General features: G+C 43.6%; 1 protein-coding gene across 1 annotated transcript in view; it reads left to right on the top strand.

Moving 5' to 3' along the window:
- The window catches only part of IL1RAPL2 (interleukin 1 receptor accessory protein like 2), a 299,699-nt gene that overhangs the window by 49,843 nt on the left and 232,555 nt on the right, over window positions 1–17,301 (top strand). Inside the window, exons 3-4 of the mRNA XM_015408385.1 lie at window positions 1,578–1,764; window positions 13,805–13,958. Of these exons, the coding sequence (XP_015263871.1) occupies window positions 1,578–1,764; window positions 13,805–13,958 (341 nt within the window). The remainder of the gene's footprint in view (window positions 1–1,577; window positions 1,765–13,804; window positions 13,959–17,301) is intronic.

Genomic DNA, 17,301 nt, shown 5'->3' with positions numbered 1-17,301 from the left:
ATGGTGGTAAATTCGTCTCCAGGGTTGTCTTTGATAGTTCAAAACCACCCAAGTCGTCAGTCTTGCTCCAAACCCCTTTGGCTTTGGTGTACCCAATTAAAGTGACAAAAAGAGGCATGATGGGGAAATGCAGCCCTCATTAGGATGTCTGTCATCCTTTGTAGGCTCCTCTTAAAGGGCCGTGTTTCCCATCATGCCTAATGAAACTCAGAATTTGACAGATTGGGTTGCAACACTCCTGCACAGCCTGTAAATACTTGATGATAACATCATGATAAATAGCAGCATGAGCTGTTTTTAACAGTGTTTTCCTTAGCACTGTGAAAGCTGAGTATTTTAACCCTGTTTTCCACCCTGGGTGCTTAATATTTATTCTGTTTGATGTAAAGGAAAGAGGTTATGGAAACCTAGAAAATAACAATTGACCTGGGGCCTGGGGTGAGTTGGATGTTGCTTAGGCCTGAGAGGTATAACTGAGGGTTGTGTTATTTTATTTATTGTTGTTATAACACAGGGTTGCATAAGAGTACCATACAAATAACCCACCCGATGTTTTGTATTAAAGTTGGACTATTGTATATTAATTATTCCAGTGATCAATCACTTGCCATCAATTAGAGCTAACGTTATTAATATCTGAATATCCTTCCCTTGGATCTCTAATTTTTTCTTATCCAAAACAGAAGTTTGCATGTCCATTTCACCAGGCATGATATGCCTGGCCAACACAAGTTTTCAATGCTTGGACAAAACAGGTTTTCTCAGCCAAATATAATACCCTGTCCCCTCATCCCAATCATAAAACATAGCCTATATCCTGTTTGAGAATAACATGATCCCTTCTGGTTCTTTCTAGAGAGGTACAGTCACAACTAAGTGTTTGACCCAAACCACACCTTTTTGTATATAGCATAAAGTCCCCAGATGTTAACACAGCCATTTACTACATCTGGAAGCAGTCAGTAACTTATTGATCTGACAGTTATTGTGGACCTCGTTGCCAAGTTTTGTTTTCACAGGCAGCAGAAATGGCAGTGGAGAGAGAGAGAGAGAGAGAGAGAGAGAGAGAGAGAGAGAGAGAGAGAGAGCAGATATGTCCCTGACAGGGACGTCATCCAGCCATAGCAGTTAATTACTCTTTCTGCCAAACAGGATTGCCCAGTTTATTTGCTCTGCGTTTTCACTTTCCACCAATCATTGCACAATGTCAGTGTTTGGGAGGGCTTTCTGGTTATGTACAAGCATGGGTCTTATGTTTCGAGTAACTAATCCATTCTATGGGGTTCGCCTGGTAGACAGGAATAATAACCTAACAATTTTAAAAATCTAAAGATGTCTTTCTTTGTACACTGATAAGCTTTTGAGCATTGCTGATTTTTTCCTGAAGGTATGTTTATATGTTTTTAATTATGAGGTTTTGGTTCTTAACCTTACAGTATTTATTTTTCAAATTCTAGGGGTTTCTTTACATTGTCTTGTGAACTGTGTTCGAGCAGAAATGTCTTACCAAATATATTTTGCTGTTGTTTTGTTAACTGCTTTTTTATAAATGTTATCATTGTGTTATTTTTCTACAGAAATTCAACATATTGCATGAAGGTGTCGATGTCCTTGACAGTTGCTGAAAACGAATCGGGACTTTGCTACAACAGCACAATCCGTTATTTAGAAAAATCAGAAATCACTAGAACAAAGATAATTTCCTGCCCGGATATTGAGGATTACAAAACAGGAAACAGAGAACCAGATGTAATATGGTACAAGGTAATAAAGTTATAAGGGTTGTCTTACATTAATATAGCCTAAGCCATGTATCAGAGGTATATCAAATGGGGAACAGGATGGAAGAATAAAAATCTTATTCTCTCAGAATATTTTAACTTGAGTTACCTGGTATTAAGTAATGGTAGGTGGACAGCTGATAAAAGGAACTGCTTCTTTTCACTGTGCATAGCTAACTCAGCAAGATATGGTAATAACCACTAGCTTTTAAAAAGACAAAATATACTCATGGTAGATAGACCTAAGCAGGTGCTAACCAGGTTAGCCAAAGGAAAAACACCATGTGTGCAGGTAATATGTTGCTAAACATCTGAGGAGGAGGCCATCCTCCACAGGTCCTTGGAGCATGATGCTGAGCTAGAAATATAAAATACAAGTGGAGACCCGCAAGAAACTGGTGGGAGTGGCTCTCCCATTCCCCCACCTCTGTTTCTTCCTCCTACTTCTCTCACTCTCTTTCTCCTTCCTGCCACCCCTTTTCTTACTCTCTCTCTCCCCTCCATGCCTGTCACTTCCTTTCTGCCCTTACCCCATCACTCTTTATGCCCCGTCACTCTCCTGGCCTCCGACCTACTTCCTCACCCCCACAGCAGCAGTGGCAGCAGCCGCTCTCTAGGAATCACAACAGATTGCGCAAATACAGAGATCAGTTCCTCTTAGGGTTACCAGCTCTATAAACTCCACCCTTCAAAGCAGCCATTTTCTCCAGGGGAACTGATCTCCGTCATCTGGAGATCAGTTGTAATTCCAGGAGATCTCCAGCCCTCACCTGAAGGTTGGCAACAGTAGTTCCCCTGGAGGAAATGACTGCTTTGGAGGGTGGAGTCTATGGCATTATATCTGTCTGAAGTCCCTCCCTGCCTCAATCCCCACCATCCCCAGGCTCCACCCCTCAAATCTCCAGGAATTTCCCAACCTGGAGTTGGCACCCCTATCTCCTTCCCACCCAACAGCCAATCTATATCTGTCCCTCTGTTTTCAGCTTCCTGTCTCCTTTCCCCCTGCAGCTTCTACTGAGGAAAACTATGGCCTTTCTCCACAGAGGGGACTAAAGCAGTTTACATTATTCTCTCCTCCTTTTTATCCACACAACAACCCTATGAGGTAGGTTAAACTGAATGGTCCAGAATCACCCAGTGAGCTTCCACAGCAAGATGGGGATCTGAACCTGGGTCTCACAAACCCTACTCTGAAGCTCTGGCCATTATACTACCCTGGCTTTCATAGGGTGGCTGCTGTTGAACAGTAGCAAGCAACCAGGTGTAGTTGAGTCATGCAAGTAGGCTTACCAAATTCCGGCAGGGGAATTGTATTTCCTGGCAGGAGCCTCACCGCGGGGACGGCTGCATGCGCTGCACCCGCCATCGCCAGGATGTGGCGCTCCACGTCGCTCTGGCAACGGGATTGTTTGGAGTCCCATTGCCAGAGCGACGCGGAGCGTCACATCCTGGCGACGGTGGGTGCAGCGCGTGCAGCCGTCCCCGCAGCGAGGCTCCTGCCAGGAAATACAATTCCCCCGCTGGAATTTGGTAAGCCTACATGCAAGTCAGGTGGTATCAGGGCACCCAGAGAGTGCTGCTAGGCCTAGGTTTGCCAGCCACCAGGTGGAATCTGGAGATCCCCCAGAATTACTGTCCCCCTGGAGAAAATGGGTTGACTCTGTGGCATTATATCCAGCTGAGGCCTCTCCCCTCCCCAAACTCTGAACTCCTCAGACTTCACCACAGAATCTCTAGGAATTTCCCAACCTGGAGCGGGCATCCCAGGCCTGGCTCCAAACCTCCTGCTATGTAGCCATGTATACTGCAGGGGAAATCCTCCCCAATCCCAGATCCAGTCCTGTTTTTGCTCCCCCCCCTGGCATCTCTCTCTCTCTCTCTCTCTCTCTTTCTCTCTCTCACTGTTGATGCAGCAGGACCTAAAGTAGATCCCTGTGGCAGCCATTTCAAAAGGTATTACTGTCCCCCTGGAGAAAATGGGTTGACTCTGTGGCATTATATCCAGCTGAGGCCTCTCCCCTCCCCAAACTCTGAACTCCTCAGACTTCACCACAGAATCTCTAGGAATTTCCCAACCTGGAGCGGGCATCCCAGGCCTGGCTCCAAACCTCCTGCTATGTAGCCATGTATACTGCAGGGGAAATCCTCCCCAATCCCAGATCCAGTCCTGTTTTTGCTCCCCCCCCTGGCATCTCTCTCTCTCTCTCTCTCTCTCTTTCTCTCTCTCACTGTTGATGCAGCAGGACCTAAAGTAGATCCCTGTGGCAGCCATTTCAAAAGGTATTGGGGAGTATTCCATCCTCCCCAAGTGTTTTTTTAACTTTTTGGATTTTTCTATAGACCTATGGAGTCCCCTGCATTGGGGGAGAGTGTGCCCCCTATCTGTGTAAATAAGTGTCTGCATGCAGAGGGGACTGTTGAGAATTAGATATATAGATGTAGCTTCTTTAAGCAGCGTCAGACCAGTCAAGCATAATGATGTCTCCTTTGCCTGGCAGTCACTTGCTAAGGCAGTGATCCCCAAAGCCATGGCACTGGTGCCCACTTGCTTCTTCCTCAAAGCAAAGAACCAATCATGACTTTCCTTTAGCCAAGAGAAGCAGAGATTCTTAAGAAGACCCCAGGAGGAGGCACAATCTTTTGGTCTGCAGGGAATACCCGTTCAGAAATTGCTGCCTCTATCACGGGAGCATGCTTGGGATTTCATGAATGGACACCATACCCTATGGCAGCCATTTTGTGGTGACACCCACTCGCCCATTCTCAAAATTCCAGAATGGCCCACAGCCTAAACAAGAAACCCTGATTTAGGATCTCAAGGAGAGAAGGGTCTTTCCCAACAGCTTTGATCGTTCAACTGACAATGACAGGAAACAAACATTCTGCATGCAAAGCACGTGCTTCTGCACTAAGCTGTAGCCCCTCTTCCTGGTTGACCTTAGTCTGATCCAGCAGCAATGCAGTTTGTACGTTCAGAATCTGGCATAGAATTTGGTGCACTTCCTCCCAGTCCCTCTGCAAGCCTTCTAGGCCAGAGAGTATAGCTTCTACTTACAAAGCTGCCCAAACAAACCGTGTCATTGACCCATCTAGCCCAGTACTGTCTCCTTTGACTGCCAGTGGCTTTCTAAAATCTCGGGCATAGAAAGGTCATTCCCAGCACCTGTTTCCTTGAACTGCAGATGCCAGGGATTGAACCTGGAACGTGCGGCCTGCAAAGCAGGTGTTCTACCAATGAAACATGGGTTTCTTTTTTGCTTGCTTGGCAAATTGTTGCTGTTGTTTATATCGCATACTTCTATAACAAAAGCAACAAACATTTGCAAATAATTAAGAAAACAGAGTGAGCTGCTGGGTGAGAAAAGTCAAAGAGGCTCCATTTAATAGGAATAGTTGCCGTCTCTTCCCATCAACCATATCCGGCTTTGTTTGAGTCCTGCTGCCAATGCAAAATGAGGCAATTTGAGTTCCATCTCATCAGCCTCGCTGTGTTCAGTTTGTGCACAAATAATTTATTTGGAACTGGGATGACATACAGGGAGCCATTATATGTCAGCAAAGAGCAAGACGCTCAGTGATGCTCTGTCAGTCTGTTTTTTCTCTTACAAGAACCCTGCCTATTTCAATGCAGGCTGACAAAACACGCATTCTGACATGGGGCGAGTATAAATGAGATTTAGTGTTTGTGTATCTTGTCAGCTATTAAAATGGCTTTGCCCCCAAATGTCTGGAGATATTTATACAAGCAGGTACAGCCAAATGGGAAATGGAACGTGCAGCTATGTTTGTGTGTGTGCATATTGGGGAGAGCTGGAGCCCTGTACGTGATACTGAATGCTCAGAACCAGTATTGGATTGAGCTATTGGAATATTAGTACAGGTGAAGGAGGTGAATATGAGGCTCTTTGAAGGCAAAGAAGAAAGGCATGACTCAAAACAGTTCCCATAAATTAGAACTGTTGTGAATTCCGCATTAGGGGTGGGATGAGATGGACACCACCATTTTATATGTTTGCCTCCACTTCTCCTTCTGGATCAGATCTCAGAATCACTGGGATCCAGCTGGGGTTACCAACATCCAGGTGAGATGATCGTCATCCATCCAAAGTTCTATGTGGCAATCCCTCCTCTTTATGTTGTAAGCGTCAGTCAAGGCCACATTCTTTCTCCACTTGTATTAATAGCACATCCACGGCTTCCCGCCAACGGGATGGCTCGAAACCCATTTCAGGGCAAATTCTGCAGCAGAAATATCTCGTAAATCCTCCGTTTGACAATTCAGTGAACGCCACTCTACACAGTGCTTTCAAAACAGGCAGCTTAGCTATTTTGTGAAGACTCTAATCTTGTCAGTACTGATGAAGAAGTTGACAATTAGAAGTTCAGAGTGACTATATGGACAGTTATTTGACCTAAGCATTTTATTCATCATAGAGGAAGTAATTCAATTCAATTCAATTCAAAAACCTTTTTTGGCATAGATCAGAATCATACACAATCGCCATTCAGTTCGTGGATTTAACAGCTTCCTCATTATAAGGCAGTTACAGAACTTAGCAACTGCTTCAATAACCGCTATATTTTGTGAAGCCAGTAAACGATACAACATTCTGTCATCGGATTGCTTGGCATCAATCTTAAGAATATCTTCTAAATAGGTTGCCCGAATGTCCTCATACAAACTACAATAGAGAAATACATGTTCGATTGTTTCAATCTCCTCTGAATCGCACTCACAGAGCCTTGCAGAGTAGGGGTATCCACTAACGTTAAAAATCTTTATTAGGTTTAAGTAATATAAGTGAATTGCATAGACATGTACATAAAATAAACTTTATCACAGTTGTTTGTATTGATTGATTGGCTACTCCTGTGATCTCTCATAATTTGTAACCTCCAGGTGAGGCCTGGAGATTTACTGCTTTTATAACTGGTCTCCAGACTACAGAGATCGGTTCCCCTGGAGGAAATGGCTGCTTTCGACTATGTGGCATTGTAACCTGCTGAGGTTCCTCCTCTCCCCAAACCCTGTCATCTCCAGACTCCACCCCTCAAATCTCCAGGTATTTCCCAACCCAGAGATAGCAATCCTAGATCCAGCCCTATCTGAAACTTACTCATATTGCCCCAGTCCCCATCCTGCTGTTCCCTGGAGTATTTTGTAGTACTGTCTTCCATTTCGTGAAATGTGTTAAAGGTGGGAGGATCCGTGGGGAAAGCTTTAAGGATCTCCCCATTAGGAAGGGAGAGCCTGGGTTGTGCTGTGCATACTCACTAAAGCATCTAGGAATGCTGGGAGCCATGGGAACTGCATTTTCATGGCTCCCAGCATTCCTGGACTTTGCTGAGAGCATGTGCCATAGGATCCAGAGTGTCAGTCTTTAAGATGGCTCCCTGGAGTTACCTTACTCATTTTCTTGTGACATGTTTTTGATCTGTGTGGTGTTTTCTCTTTGGTAATGGATGTAACAATATTTTGTATCCTTGAAGCTTCTTGTTGCATTGTTAACCACCTTGAGTCCAAGGAGATAAGATGGGACCTAAATAAATAAATAAATGTTGTGCATAATTGGGGTCAAGAGTGCAAGGAGGGTTCCAGGGACCACTGTGGCAGGGACTGACGGTACAAATGAATAAATGAAACCAAGACTGAGGGCACAGCTAGACAATATGGCATCCCCAGTGAGAACCCAAGGTTGCTGCCGCCATATCGCCTCAGGATTTTTGTTGCTTTCAAAATGCTACAGGTTTCTGACCCTTCTCAGGACCACAGTGTGGGTGGGAGGGGGAGCATCTATCTTCCCCCATACCATTTTTCCATAGCCCCAAAACCCCAGTCTAAATGCCTCACCTCCCCCCTGCACTGTGATTCTGGTGAGGATCAGGCCCCCAAAGGATTTTTAAACCAACAGAAATCCCAAATTAAAACGGCTGTAGAATTCTCGAGTTGTGGCTGGGAATGCTACATCATCTAGTTGTGCCCTGAACTGTTCTGTTCTCAATCGAGAGTTGATTTATTGTTGAACATCCAGGAAACAAATCTTATTTTTCCAGATGAATACCAGAGCAGAGTTTGGTGGGTCTGTCCAATTGCTATCCCAAATCAATGGTTTAGCGTAATGGTAGGAAGTCAAATCGGATGTCTTTACTTTGCATATACAGACAGTTGTTATCCATGTGCCATGCACAGGTTATACAGCGTCTGCCTGATGGGTGACAACTAACTATTAAGCTGTCATATTGGCTAAATTGAGCAGAATTGATATTGCACATCAAAAAGAGCAACATGGCAGCAAGTCCATCACAATGCATTAAAAAAAGAAGAAGATTGCTGTGCAGTGAAGAGAGCACATTGGAATGTCCTCTACCTTCTCTGTTGTTCCATCGCACTGCTGCAGGGCTTTAGTGAGGTCATGAGCAATTACCATCGAGATGGTGAGGGTGTCCAAAGATGATCTGTTGAGAAGTTAATTGTTTCTGTTAATAACTGGAAGGAATAAGCTCTGTGGATCTATTTGCTTAGAAAATGTAAATCGGGGGCAGGGCCATTGAGTTATGGTTCTTCTGGGGCTTGACCTGAGCCACCAGTTTTTAATGTTTTTAAATACCAGGGGTCACCCCGAGAACAAGTGACACTTCATTTGGCCCAAGACATTTTGATGCACAAGCCAGAAAAACATCAGAATGTTGCCCCCCTATGGGACTCATTAACATAGGGTGCAGTCACCAGACTTCACTGAAACAAACTGTGGTCCTTTCCGCACTAGACCTTAAATCCTGGTTCAACCCTGTCCCCGAACATACATTCTACACTACACTCGAGTTCACCCCTGTAATTATCTCGGGGTATTTTTTGTTTCCACATTACATTGAGGTCACCCCGGTTTCGCCCCACACTTGTCCCTGGATAAACGGATGCTGTTATAACCAGGGATAAATGCAAGGTATTGTGTCCCAAGTTGAACTCTGATAAAACCAGGGATGAGATCCAAGTGCGGAAAGGACCTTTGTGTGGGAATGTCACAGAGTCCTCCTGAAACAGACCAAAGATTCATCTAATTCAGTATCCATTGGTGACAGGTAGATAGGGTGCCAGCTCTGTCATGGAAAATTCCTGGATTTGAAGTTGGTACTTGGGGAGGGCAGAGTTTGGAGAGGGAGCTCAGCAGGGATGTGACATGACTCTAGGACTTCCCAGACTCCTGGGGCTCCTAGACTCTGTGCCATGTAGTCCACCCTCCAAAGCTGCCATTTCCTCCAGGGGAACTGATCTCTGTAGTCTGGAGATGAGTTGTGATTCCTGGAGACCTCCAGTCCCCACCTTGAGGTTAGTATCCCGCAGACAGGGCACAGAATATGTCCCAGCAATATACAAACCAATGAGGCAGCATTCTGAGCCAGCGAGCAGGAGCTGTGTACTGGAAAGGAACGACAATAGAACAAGGTGAGGTTTAGGTAGACTTTGTAGGCTGAGAGTTAGAGGTTGGAAGTTGTGAGTGAGAGAGAAGGGTAAGTTTAACTGGAGTGTAAATTAAAGCTCCAAGGAGATACCTCTTTGATTAAGTCCTCCTGCCTGGGTAACCATGGTGTGATACCAGCAGGGTGTACCTTTGTTGCAGAAGAATGCTGTATTTATATGTTATGAACTTGCCTGAGAAAGTGTTTTCCCTTAGGCATGTACCGGGGGGGGGGGAACTGACATCCCACAACTCCTTGTCAGGAGTAGTAGTGTGTCTTTCTGAATAAACTTCATTCTTCACTTGTAAAAAAGCAAACCATCTTGTGTCTGTCAGTTTACCTAGTTATCCCTCAGTTACCAATCTACTCTTGGGTGTGTTTGTCCTGTGGCCCCAATTTTATCCCTTCAAACCCTTATTTCAGTCCATCTGGGAACCCTGGTACAGTGGGGGAGGCAGACAGTTGTAACTGGGGAAAATCCTGTGGGGTGGTGTCTAGCCTCCAGGAAATCCATCACACCTATTTTCAACAGTGGCCTGCCAAGTGCTTTCAGGACAGCTTGTTCATCAGCAGGTTCATCTAGTCAGGGGTGTACTGCTTCTGAACATGGAGGTTCCATTTAGCTGTCATAGGTAATAGCCACTGATAGACCTATACTCCATTTCAGTGAATGTGTTCAGATCTTTCTACAGCCGTTAGTGTCACTGAAAAATCTTACCATATTTTTACCCTGCTTTTCTTCAAAGAACTCAGGACAGCTTACATAGTATTCCTCTTCCCATTTCCTCACCATCTGCTTGTGAGGCTGAGAGAGAGAGAGAGAGAGATTGGCCTAGCTCTCCCTAGTCCTAGTCTAGCATGATAATTGCTGTTATATCTACTGCCTAAGGTAGCCTCTTCATATTGCTACAGGTAAAACTGCTGCTGAAGCAAAAGTAGAGAAGGGAGTGCCTTGGATCATTTTCAGATTATTTGCTTGATTAAACTGAGTCAGCTCAGTCAACCTCAAGGGTTCAAGTACTAAACCTGAGGCCTTCAGTATACACATAAAGCATGTGCTTTACCATAGAGCCACAGCTCCTTCTTGGCATCCTTGCATCTGAGATACAAGTTAATATTGTGAATTTGCCCCAGAATTGCATTTGCTGCTTTTCCTAATTGTTGGACCAGACCTAGCCCTCGACTTCTTTGTTGGCTGCCTTGTGTGGTGTGTTGGTTAGGTTGTAGACTAAGGTCAGGAAGGCCCAGAGAGACCTGGGTTCCAATTCCAACTCTGCTGCCTTGGAACCGCCCCTCTCTCTCATCCTAACCTACCTCCGAGGGATTTATGGGGATAAAACTGATGGGGGGGACTATGTATGCCTGAGGTCCTTGGAGAAGGCAGGATAAAATTAAATTACTGAGTGTGCTAGTCCAGTTAAAGCCGTCTGTCTAGAAAGAGCCCACTTCACTGTGTTAATTCGAGGCTGTGTTTATACACACACATGTCACTCCAGATACAATGCTTTACATCAAAATTGCTCCATTTAACTATAGTATAAGTTTCCTTTATGATGGAAATTTTACTAATGAAATGCTTCTCAAGGATTTGCACAGCCATTGTCTTTGTTACTGTTTCCATAGCACCATTAGGCCTGAAGGATTGTTTTGACAACAAGGATTGAGTGCATGAGTCAAAGATATAATAGAAGGAATAAGACTTAAAGGGGAAAAAATGCTGAGGAGAAATGAGACAGGAAGAGACAAAGACTTTAGGGTGTAAAAATATGTTCCATCTTTGAGTCCCTCTTCTTGCTGAGGTAAAAGAAGAGGAAGAAAAATGGAAACGCTAAAGCTGATGGATGAAAGATAGGCGGCTGTTATTCTCGACTCAAGTGAGCTCTGTGCTTAGCATTTTCAAGAAACAGAATATAAAATTTCCCCGTTACGAATGCCATGATAACCATTCCCATCCTAGCATGCTACACAGAAATACCCCTTTCCAAGACCGTTTAAGTTAGTGGGTTTAGAAGACTGTAAATCTGTAGTCTGTTCAGAGTTCAAAGTATATTTAGGATTACTGGTGTGATTTCTTGGTTTTGTTGTCTGTAACAGCTTGAACTTCTCCTGCCATGTTACTGAAACTGATACTTGGTTTCCTGAATTGATTTTCTCTCAGACATTGGCATTTGTCCTTTTGATCCTGACCCTTTCCTTATTCTTTCTTATTTAAAAAAAATTATTAGCACAATTAGATAAACCTGGAAATTACAATTATTTTCTCTGAACATACAGAAAATATTGGAGATCTTCCCACCGCCACCCCAGGTGCATCTTGTGACCAACCCTATTTGTTTATTTGTAGTCTGCCTTTCTTACTGAGACTCAAGGCAGATTACACAGAGTGAGTCAATACAGTCAACAGGATGGGACATTCCATCAACAGTGCAATAAGAGTAGGATAGTAGCAATCTGGGACCAACCAGAAATCTAAAAACAGAACTGAAGCAAAGTATAAGTATTAACATAACACATTAGACGGCAAAAATTACATAGTAGGGTCCTACTTGCAGCAAGGTATTTCATATATATGTAGAGTACATCATGCGAAATGCTGGCCTGGATGAATCACAAGCGGGAATTAAGATTGCTGGGGAAAAGATCAACAACCTCAGATATGCAGACGATACCACTCTAATGGCAGAAAGTGAAAAGGACCTTAAGAGCCTCTTGCTTAGGGTAAAAGAGGAGAGCGCAAAAGTGGGCTTGAAGCTCAACATAAAAAAAACTAAGATCATGGCATCCGGCCCCATCACTCCTTGGCAAATAGAAGGGGAAGTCGTGGAGGTCGTGACAGACTTCACGTTCCTGGGATCCCCGATCACCGCAGACTTGACTACCTCTTTCAATAGTCTTTCAGTAGTCATGTATGGCTGCGAGAGTTGGACTATAAGGAAGGCCGAGCGCCGAAGAATAGATTCTTTTGAACTATGGTGCTGGAGAAGACTCTTGAGAGTCCCTTGGACTGCAAGAAGATCAAATCAGTCAATCCTAAAAGAAATCAACCCTGACTGTTCCCTGGAAGGCCAGATAATGAAGCCGAAGCTCAAATACTTTGGCCACCAAATGAGAAGGGAGCACTCACTGGAGAAGACCCTGATGCTGGGAAAGATTGAAGGTCAAAGAAGACAGGGACGGCAAAGGATGAGATGGTTAGACAGTGTCATAGATGCAATGAACATGAAGTTGAGCAAACTCTGGAGGATGACAGAAGACAGGAGGGCCTGGCGTGATCTGGTCCATGGGGTCGCGAAGAGTCGGACTCGACTGTGCGACTGAACAACAACAAACCTGTGTAGGAATAATTCAGTTTTGCATAGTTTGTAGAAAGCAGGGAGAGTGGGAGCCTTCTTGACTTTTTTTCAGAAAAGAGGCTAGGGAGAGAAGAAGGAAATGATCTGAGGACGGGGGTGGAGAACTACTGCTTTTTGGCACACACTGAGCCACTCAAAAGACCTCTGACATTCACAGTGCCCCCTCCCCCTGCTGTTTCTTCCCTAATCACCTTGGAGACAGGTGGTTATTAGTAGGTTTGGGGCAACAGTACTGCTGCTGCTGGTTAGTGGGCAGGTCAAGTCTTTGGGATGAGCTTAAGGTGGGCTCCAGCCTCTTGGCACAGGCACTAAGATTCTTGTGGAACCAGATTCCTGTGAAATCAATCAGATCTTATTTCACTATTTTCAATGCCATATGTATTGGTATGCCAGTTTGGTTAAGAGCAGTGGACTCTAATCTGGAGAACCCGGTTGGATTCCCCACTCCTCCACATGCAGCCAGCTGGGTGACCTTGGGTCAGTCACAGTTCTCTCAGAACTGTTTTCTCAAGGGCAGTTCCCTCAGAACCCCCTCAGCCCCACCTACCTCACAGGGTGTCTGTTGTGGGGAGAGGAAGGGAAGGATATTATAAACTGCTCTGAAACTTCGAATGACGGGCAGGGTATAAATCCAACTCTTCTTCTTTTATATATGTTGCACTGAATCTCTGAAATTTGGGCCTCAGCATTCAGATGTGAATTTTGGCAATCCCAATCAAATTTTGTGAATTTCTGAAAGTAGCACTAATGTAACCTAAATGTTTGGGATTCGATTGTGTACTTTGGGGGGGGGAGGAAGGAAAATAGGAGAGCCAGCATGGTATAGTAGTTAGGCTAGGATCTGGAAAAACCAGGTTCAAATCCCCACTTTGCCATAAAAACCTATTTGGTTACCTTGGGCCAGCCACATACTCTCAGCCTAACCCTACCTCACAGGATGGTTGTTCCGCAGATAAAATGGAGAACAGGAGAATGGTGTCAGCCACCTTGAATCCCCATTTGGGGAGTAAGGCAAGGTATAAATGAAGTAAAATAAATAAATAAAATTCATAAAATCAGTCTGGGATTGTCAGCATTCACACATGCATGACAGATGACGCTATTCATTAGACTTTGAGCATTCATTATATCATTAATATAAAATCTGATCTAGTCATTATCCTTTGCCATGTAAGCCAATGAATTTGAACTTTTGATCATTGCTTTTTACAGGAATGTAAGCCAAAAATGTGGAGAAGTATAGTAGTTCAGAAAGAAAATTCTCTTCTAATACAAGATGTCCAAGAAGAAGATGGTGGAAATTATACTTGTGAGCTAAAGTTTGAGGGAAAGCTAATAAGACGAACTACAGAACTCAAAGTTACAGGTAAGGACCTTTTGGGGTGCTATAAAGAGGGAAAGAACATGAAATGTAGAATGTGAGGAGAGATGGCTATATGGAATCATCATTAAAAAAGTCTTTTATCCTAAATTTTTGTCAATTCAAAGTGCCTTACACAAAGCTGAACAGGACATCACATGACCGATGTTCAACCTGGCAGTAAATGCGTGACATGCAAATGCAAGGTATTGGAGAAGTAAAATAGTAAAATAAGCTAAGTGGTCAAAACACCATGGTCTGCATTAGGTAGGCATAGTTCTAGATGGCTGAGGATTAGATGTGTTTGGGGTCACTACAAAGTGTCATAATTGTTCCCTACAGTGTTGGGGCAAGTCCTCAAATCTTTGTACCCTTCACCTGGGAAAAATCAGTATTGTAAGGATAGAGACGCACAGGTAGATTGCTTGTGATCCAGGAGCTGTTGTACAAACAGCTTTGCAGGCCACTGCAGTGCAAGAATATCTCATACAATGTGCAGTTGCTGTTTTGTACCCCACCCTGAGCCCGTTCGCAGGGAGGGCAGGATATAAATGCAATTAAATAAATAAATAAATAAATAAAATAGAATAAAGAAGACTCTGGCTTGCTACAGCTGCTTCTCCTCTTCCTCTCATTCTGCCAGAAGTTCTTCCGCCATGCTCTAGGCTGTGATTCTTTGGCATGTGCCTTTGGGAACACCCAGATCTTAAGAACAGTTTTTAGCAGTATCCTGTTGTGTTGAAAGGATCTCACCTTTCCAGTAAAGGAAGGGAAGCTATGTAACTTTGTCCACATACTCGAGCATGTACACAAAGCTAAAAACAGCAGCATTAAGCAGCATTAACTGACGTGGTTAGTGATGGATTTTCTTTTGGGACATAGGCCCTGGTATGTCACTAGCCCAATTGTCTTATGGTGCCAGCCCTTCTATCTGATTAATCTGCAGGTGTAAAGCCAACAGGAAGCTGCCAGGGTTTCACTCTGCCTTGCTTCCTGCCCTCGTTATCTATCCTTTCAAAAACATGCATAATTATTCTGTATTTATATTTATTAACTCACCTTTCTCCCAAAAATCTGGGACCAAAGTTGGGCAACAGCATATAATCTGGAGTAATAAAACCATGATTTAAAATGTAGAACAGCAGCTACATAACACAGTACAGTTTACCATTAAAATTACCATACTGCTCTGTGACTCCCCAAAAGGCTCTTCTAGAAAGTTCCACTTTACAGCCTGTCCTGAAGGCCATTTGCTAACAGGCATTTCTGACATGTTCAGAGAAGCAGTTCCATAAAGTGAAAGAGCCTCCAAGTGCATCATAACAGGCCCCACCCTAGTGCAAGAGATGGGTGGTAAGAAGCTGCTGCTGTTGACCTAACCTGCCACATTGCTTCCTATGGGGAGTGGTGGTCCTTCAGGTCAAGTGTGTGGGTTGTGAAAGGCTTTAAAGATAAGCACTGTCAAAATATGACATGATTTCTTCATCCCCATCTTTCTTCCGAGGAGCTCATGGTTCTCCGTTCCTCCATTTCATCTTCACAGCAGGTAATTTAGGCTGAGACAACTCAAGTGGTCAAAGGACAACACGGTGAGCTTCATGGCTGAATTGGGGTTTGAACAAGAGCTTCTCAGTCTGTTCTGACACTCTACCCACTACAACACATTGCCAGTTAGGGTCCTGTCCCGTTTGTGTCAAGGGCAGTTTCCCTTAATGTTTCATCCTGGTTAGTCTACTGAAATGCCATCTGTCTTCAATTAACTGACGTGGAATGCCAGCTTTCATAAACAACCAGTTATGAATTATAATAACATAAAGAAATAACTGGCTGTGAGAGCAATTTTTCTGAGATTCTCTCTCATCTCCATTGTTGCTTCTTGCACATGCCATTTTGAAGGATCCAGTTGTTTCAGAAAGCAGTGTGTTGAGAGCAATATTTACTTTGGTCATGACAAATCATTCCACCCAATTACATCAGTGCAATCCTTCTGCTTGAACTCCCAGTTCACTTAATTTCTCCTAAATCCCATTAATTCCTTAATTTTCAAGCTGTGCGTACAGTTATTGCTATGAAATTTGTTGTTGTTGCTTCTGTTATTATATAATGGATCCTCTTATCAACTGGAGCAATGCATTCAGATTTCACCTCACCTAAAGACAAAGAGCAATGAAGTTTCACTTAGCTGAATTGGATTACAGGCAAATATACTGTGTCTTCCCTTCTGCTCCAGTTATCTTCATTGAGCCACATCAGCCCTTTTCAGAAGTTACAACCACCTTTTCTGAAGTTACAACTACAGGAGTTACAACCACAATAGCCCACCAATGGGAACACATGCTCACTACTTCAGGTGAATAGGACACTATGTGGATTTTCCATGCACAGCTATGGCAGTACATACAAATGATCTTGAACCAAAGCTTTACATCCAGAGAAATTGGCACCCTATTCAAACAAATTCACATAAAGTCGCTCATATCGGGAGCATCATGGGTAGTGTTGCGTGCTTCCCAGAATATGTGGATGGAACTTCTCCCTTCCAGTGGCAGCCGGGGAAATGCCAAAGAGATGATGCTGAGGCTTGGGAAAGTTCTAGTGGATGTTACAGAGAGTGAGAGAGGAACTTGGGGGTTTTGCTGGTTTTGACAACAGCTGTGTGCTTGGCATTCTGTCTACTTTAATTCTCATTTGGTGCCTCTCTTCTACCACTCCCCTTCTAACTAGCAATGTGCTGAACCCCCCTCGAGACATTTACCTGACTTGTTAGTCTAACCTTGATATGTCTCAGATGTTTTGCCCAATTCATTTTTGTTGCAGTTTCAGTGGCGACTTCTCATAGTCCCTAGACCATGGCCTCATTTCTGTGCTTTTGAAATCCTTCTTTTGTTTTGTTTTCTGGGCATGTCATTACATTGATGTGGATTGAATACTCTTTTCCCCCCCATTGCTTTACATTGATGTCGGTTTGTCCAAAGCCAAGGGAATGGTAATTACACAGATTTATAAATGAAATAAAACGTGAAGAAGCAAAAGGGGGGGGAACTGGTCTGAATTTCTCATCCAAGTGGTTTTGACTTGAAAAAATCTCTATTTTGATTTCCCTTCTCCATTATGCAAACTGAATCTGTGATTATTTATTTTCTTGCCATTTTCTGTTTCCTTGCATGGTTTTTCCTATAAAAGGTACACATTTTCAATGCTATTCGTGCATCAAGTTATCAGTATTACGCATATAAATATCCTGTAAATTGTGTACACAAACCATACAGCATGCATACATAAGACAAAGAAATCCAAAAAGCCAGTGGGGGAAAGAACAGACTAGAAACTGCTGACAAGAATATGAACG

Source organism: Gekko japonicus, unplaced genomic scaffold (assembly GCF_001447785.1).
Source record: "Gekko japonicus isolate JY-2015 unplaced genomic scaffold, Gekko_japonicus_V1.1 scaffold643, whole genome shotgun sequence".
NCBI lineage: Eukaryota > Metazoa > Chordata > Lepidosauria > Squamata > Gekkonidae > Gekko > Gekko japonicus.
The sequence above is the reverse complement of the archived record's forward strand: the minus strand, read 5'-3'. Positions and strand labels throughout refer to the sequence as shown.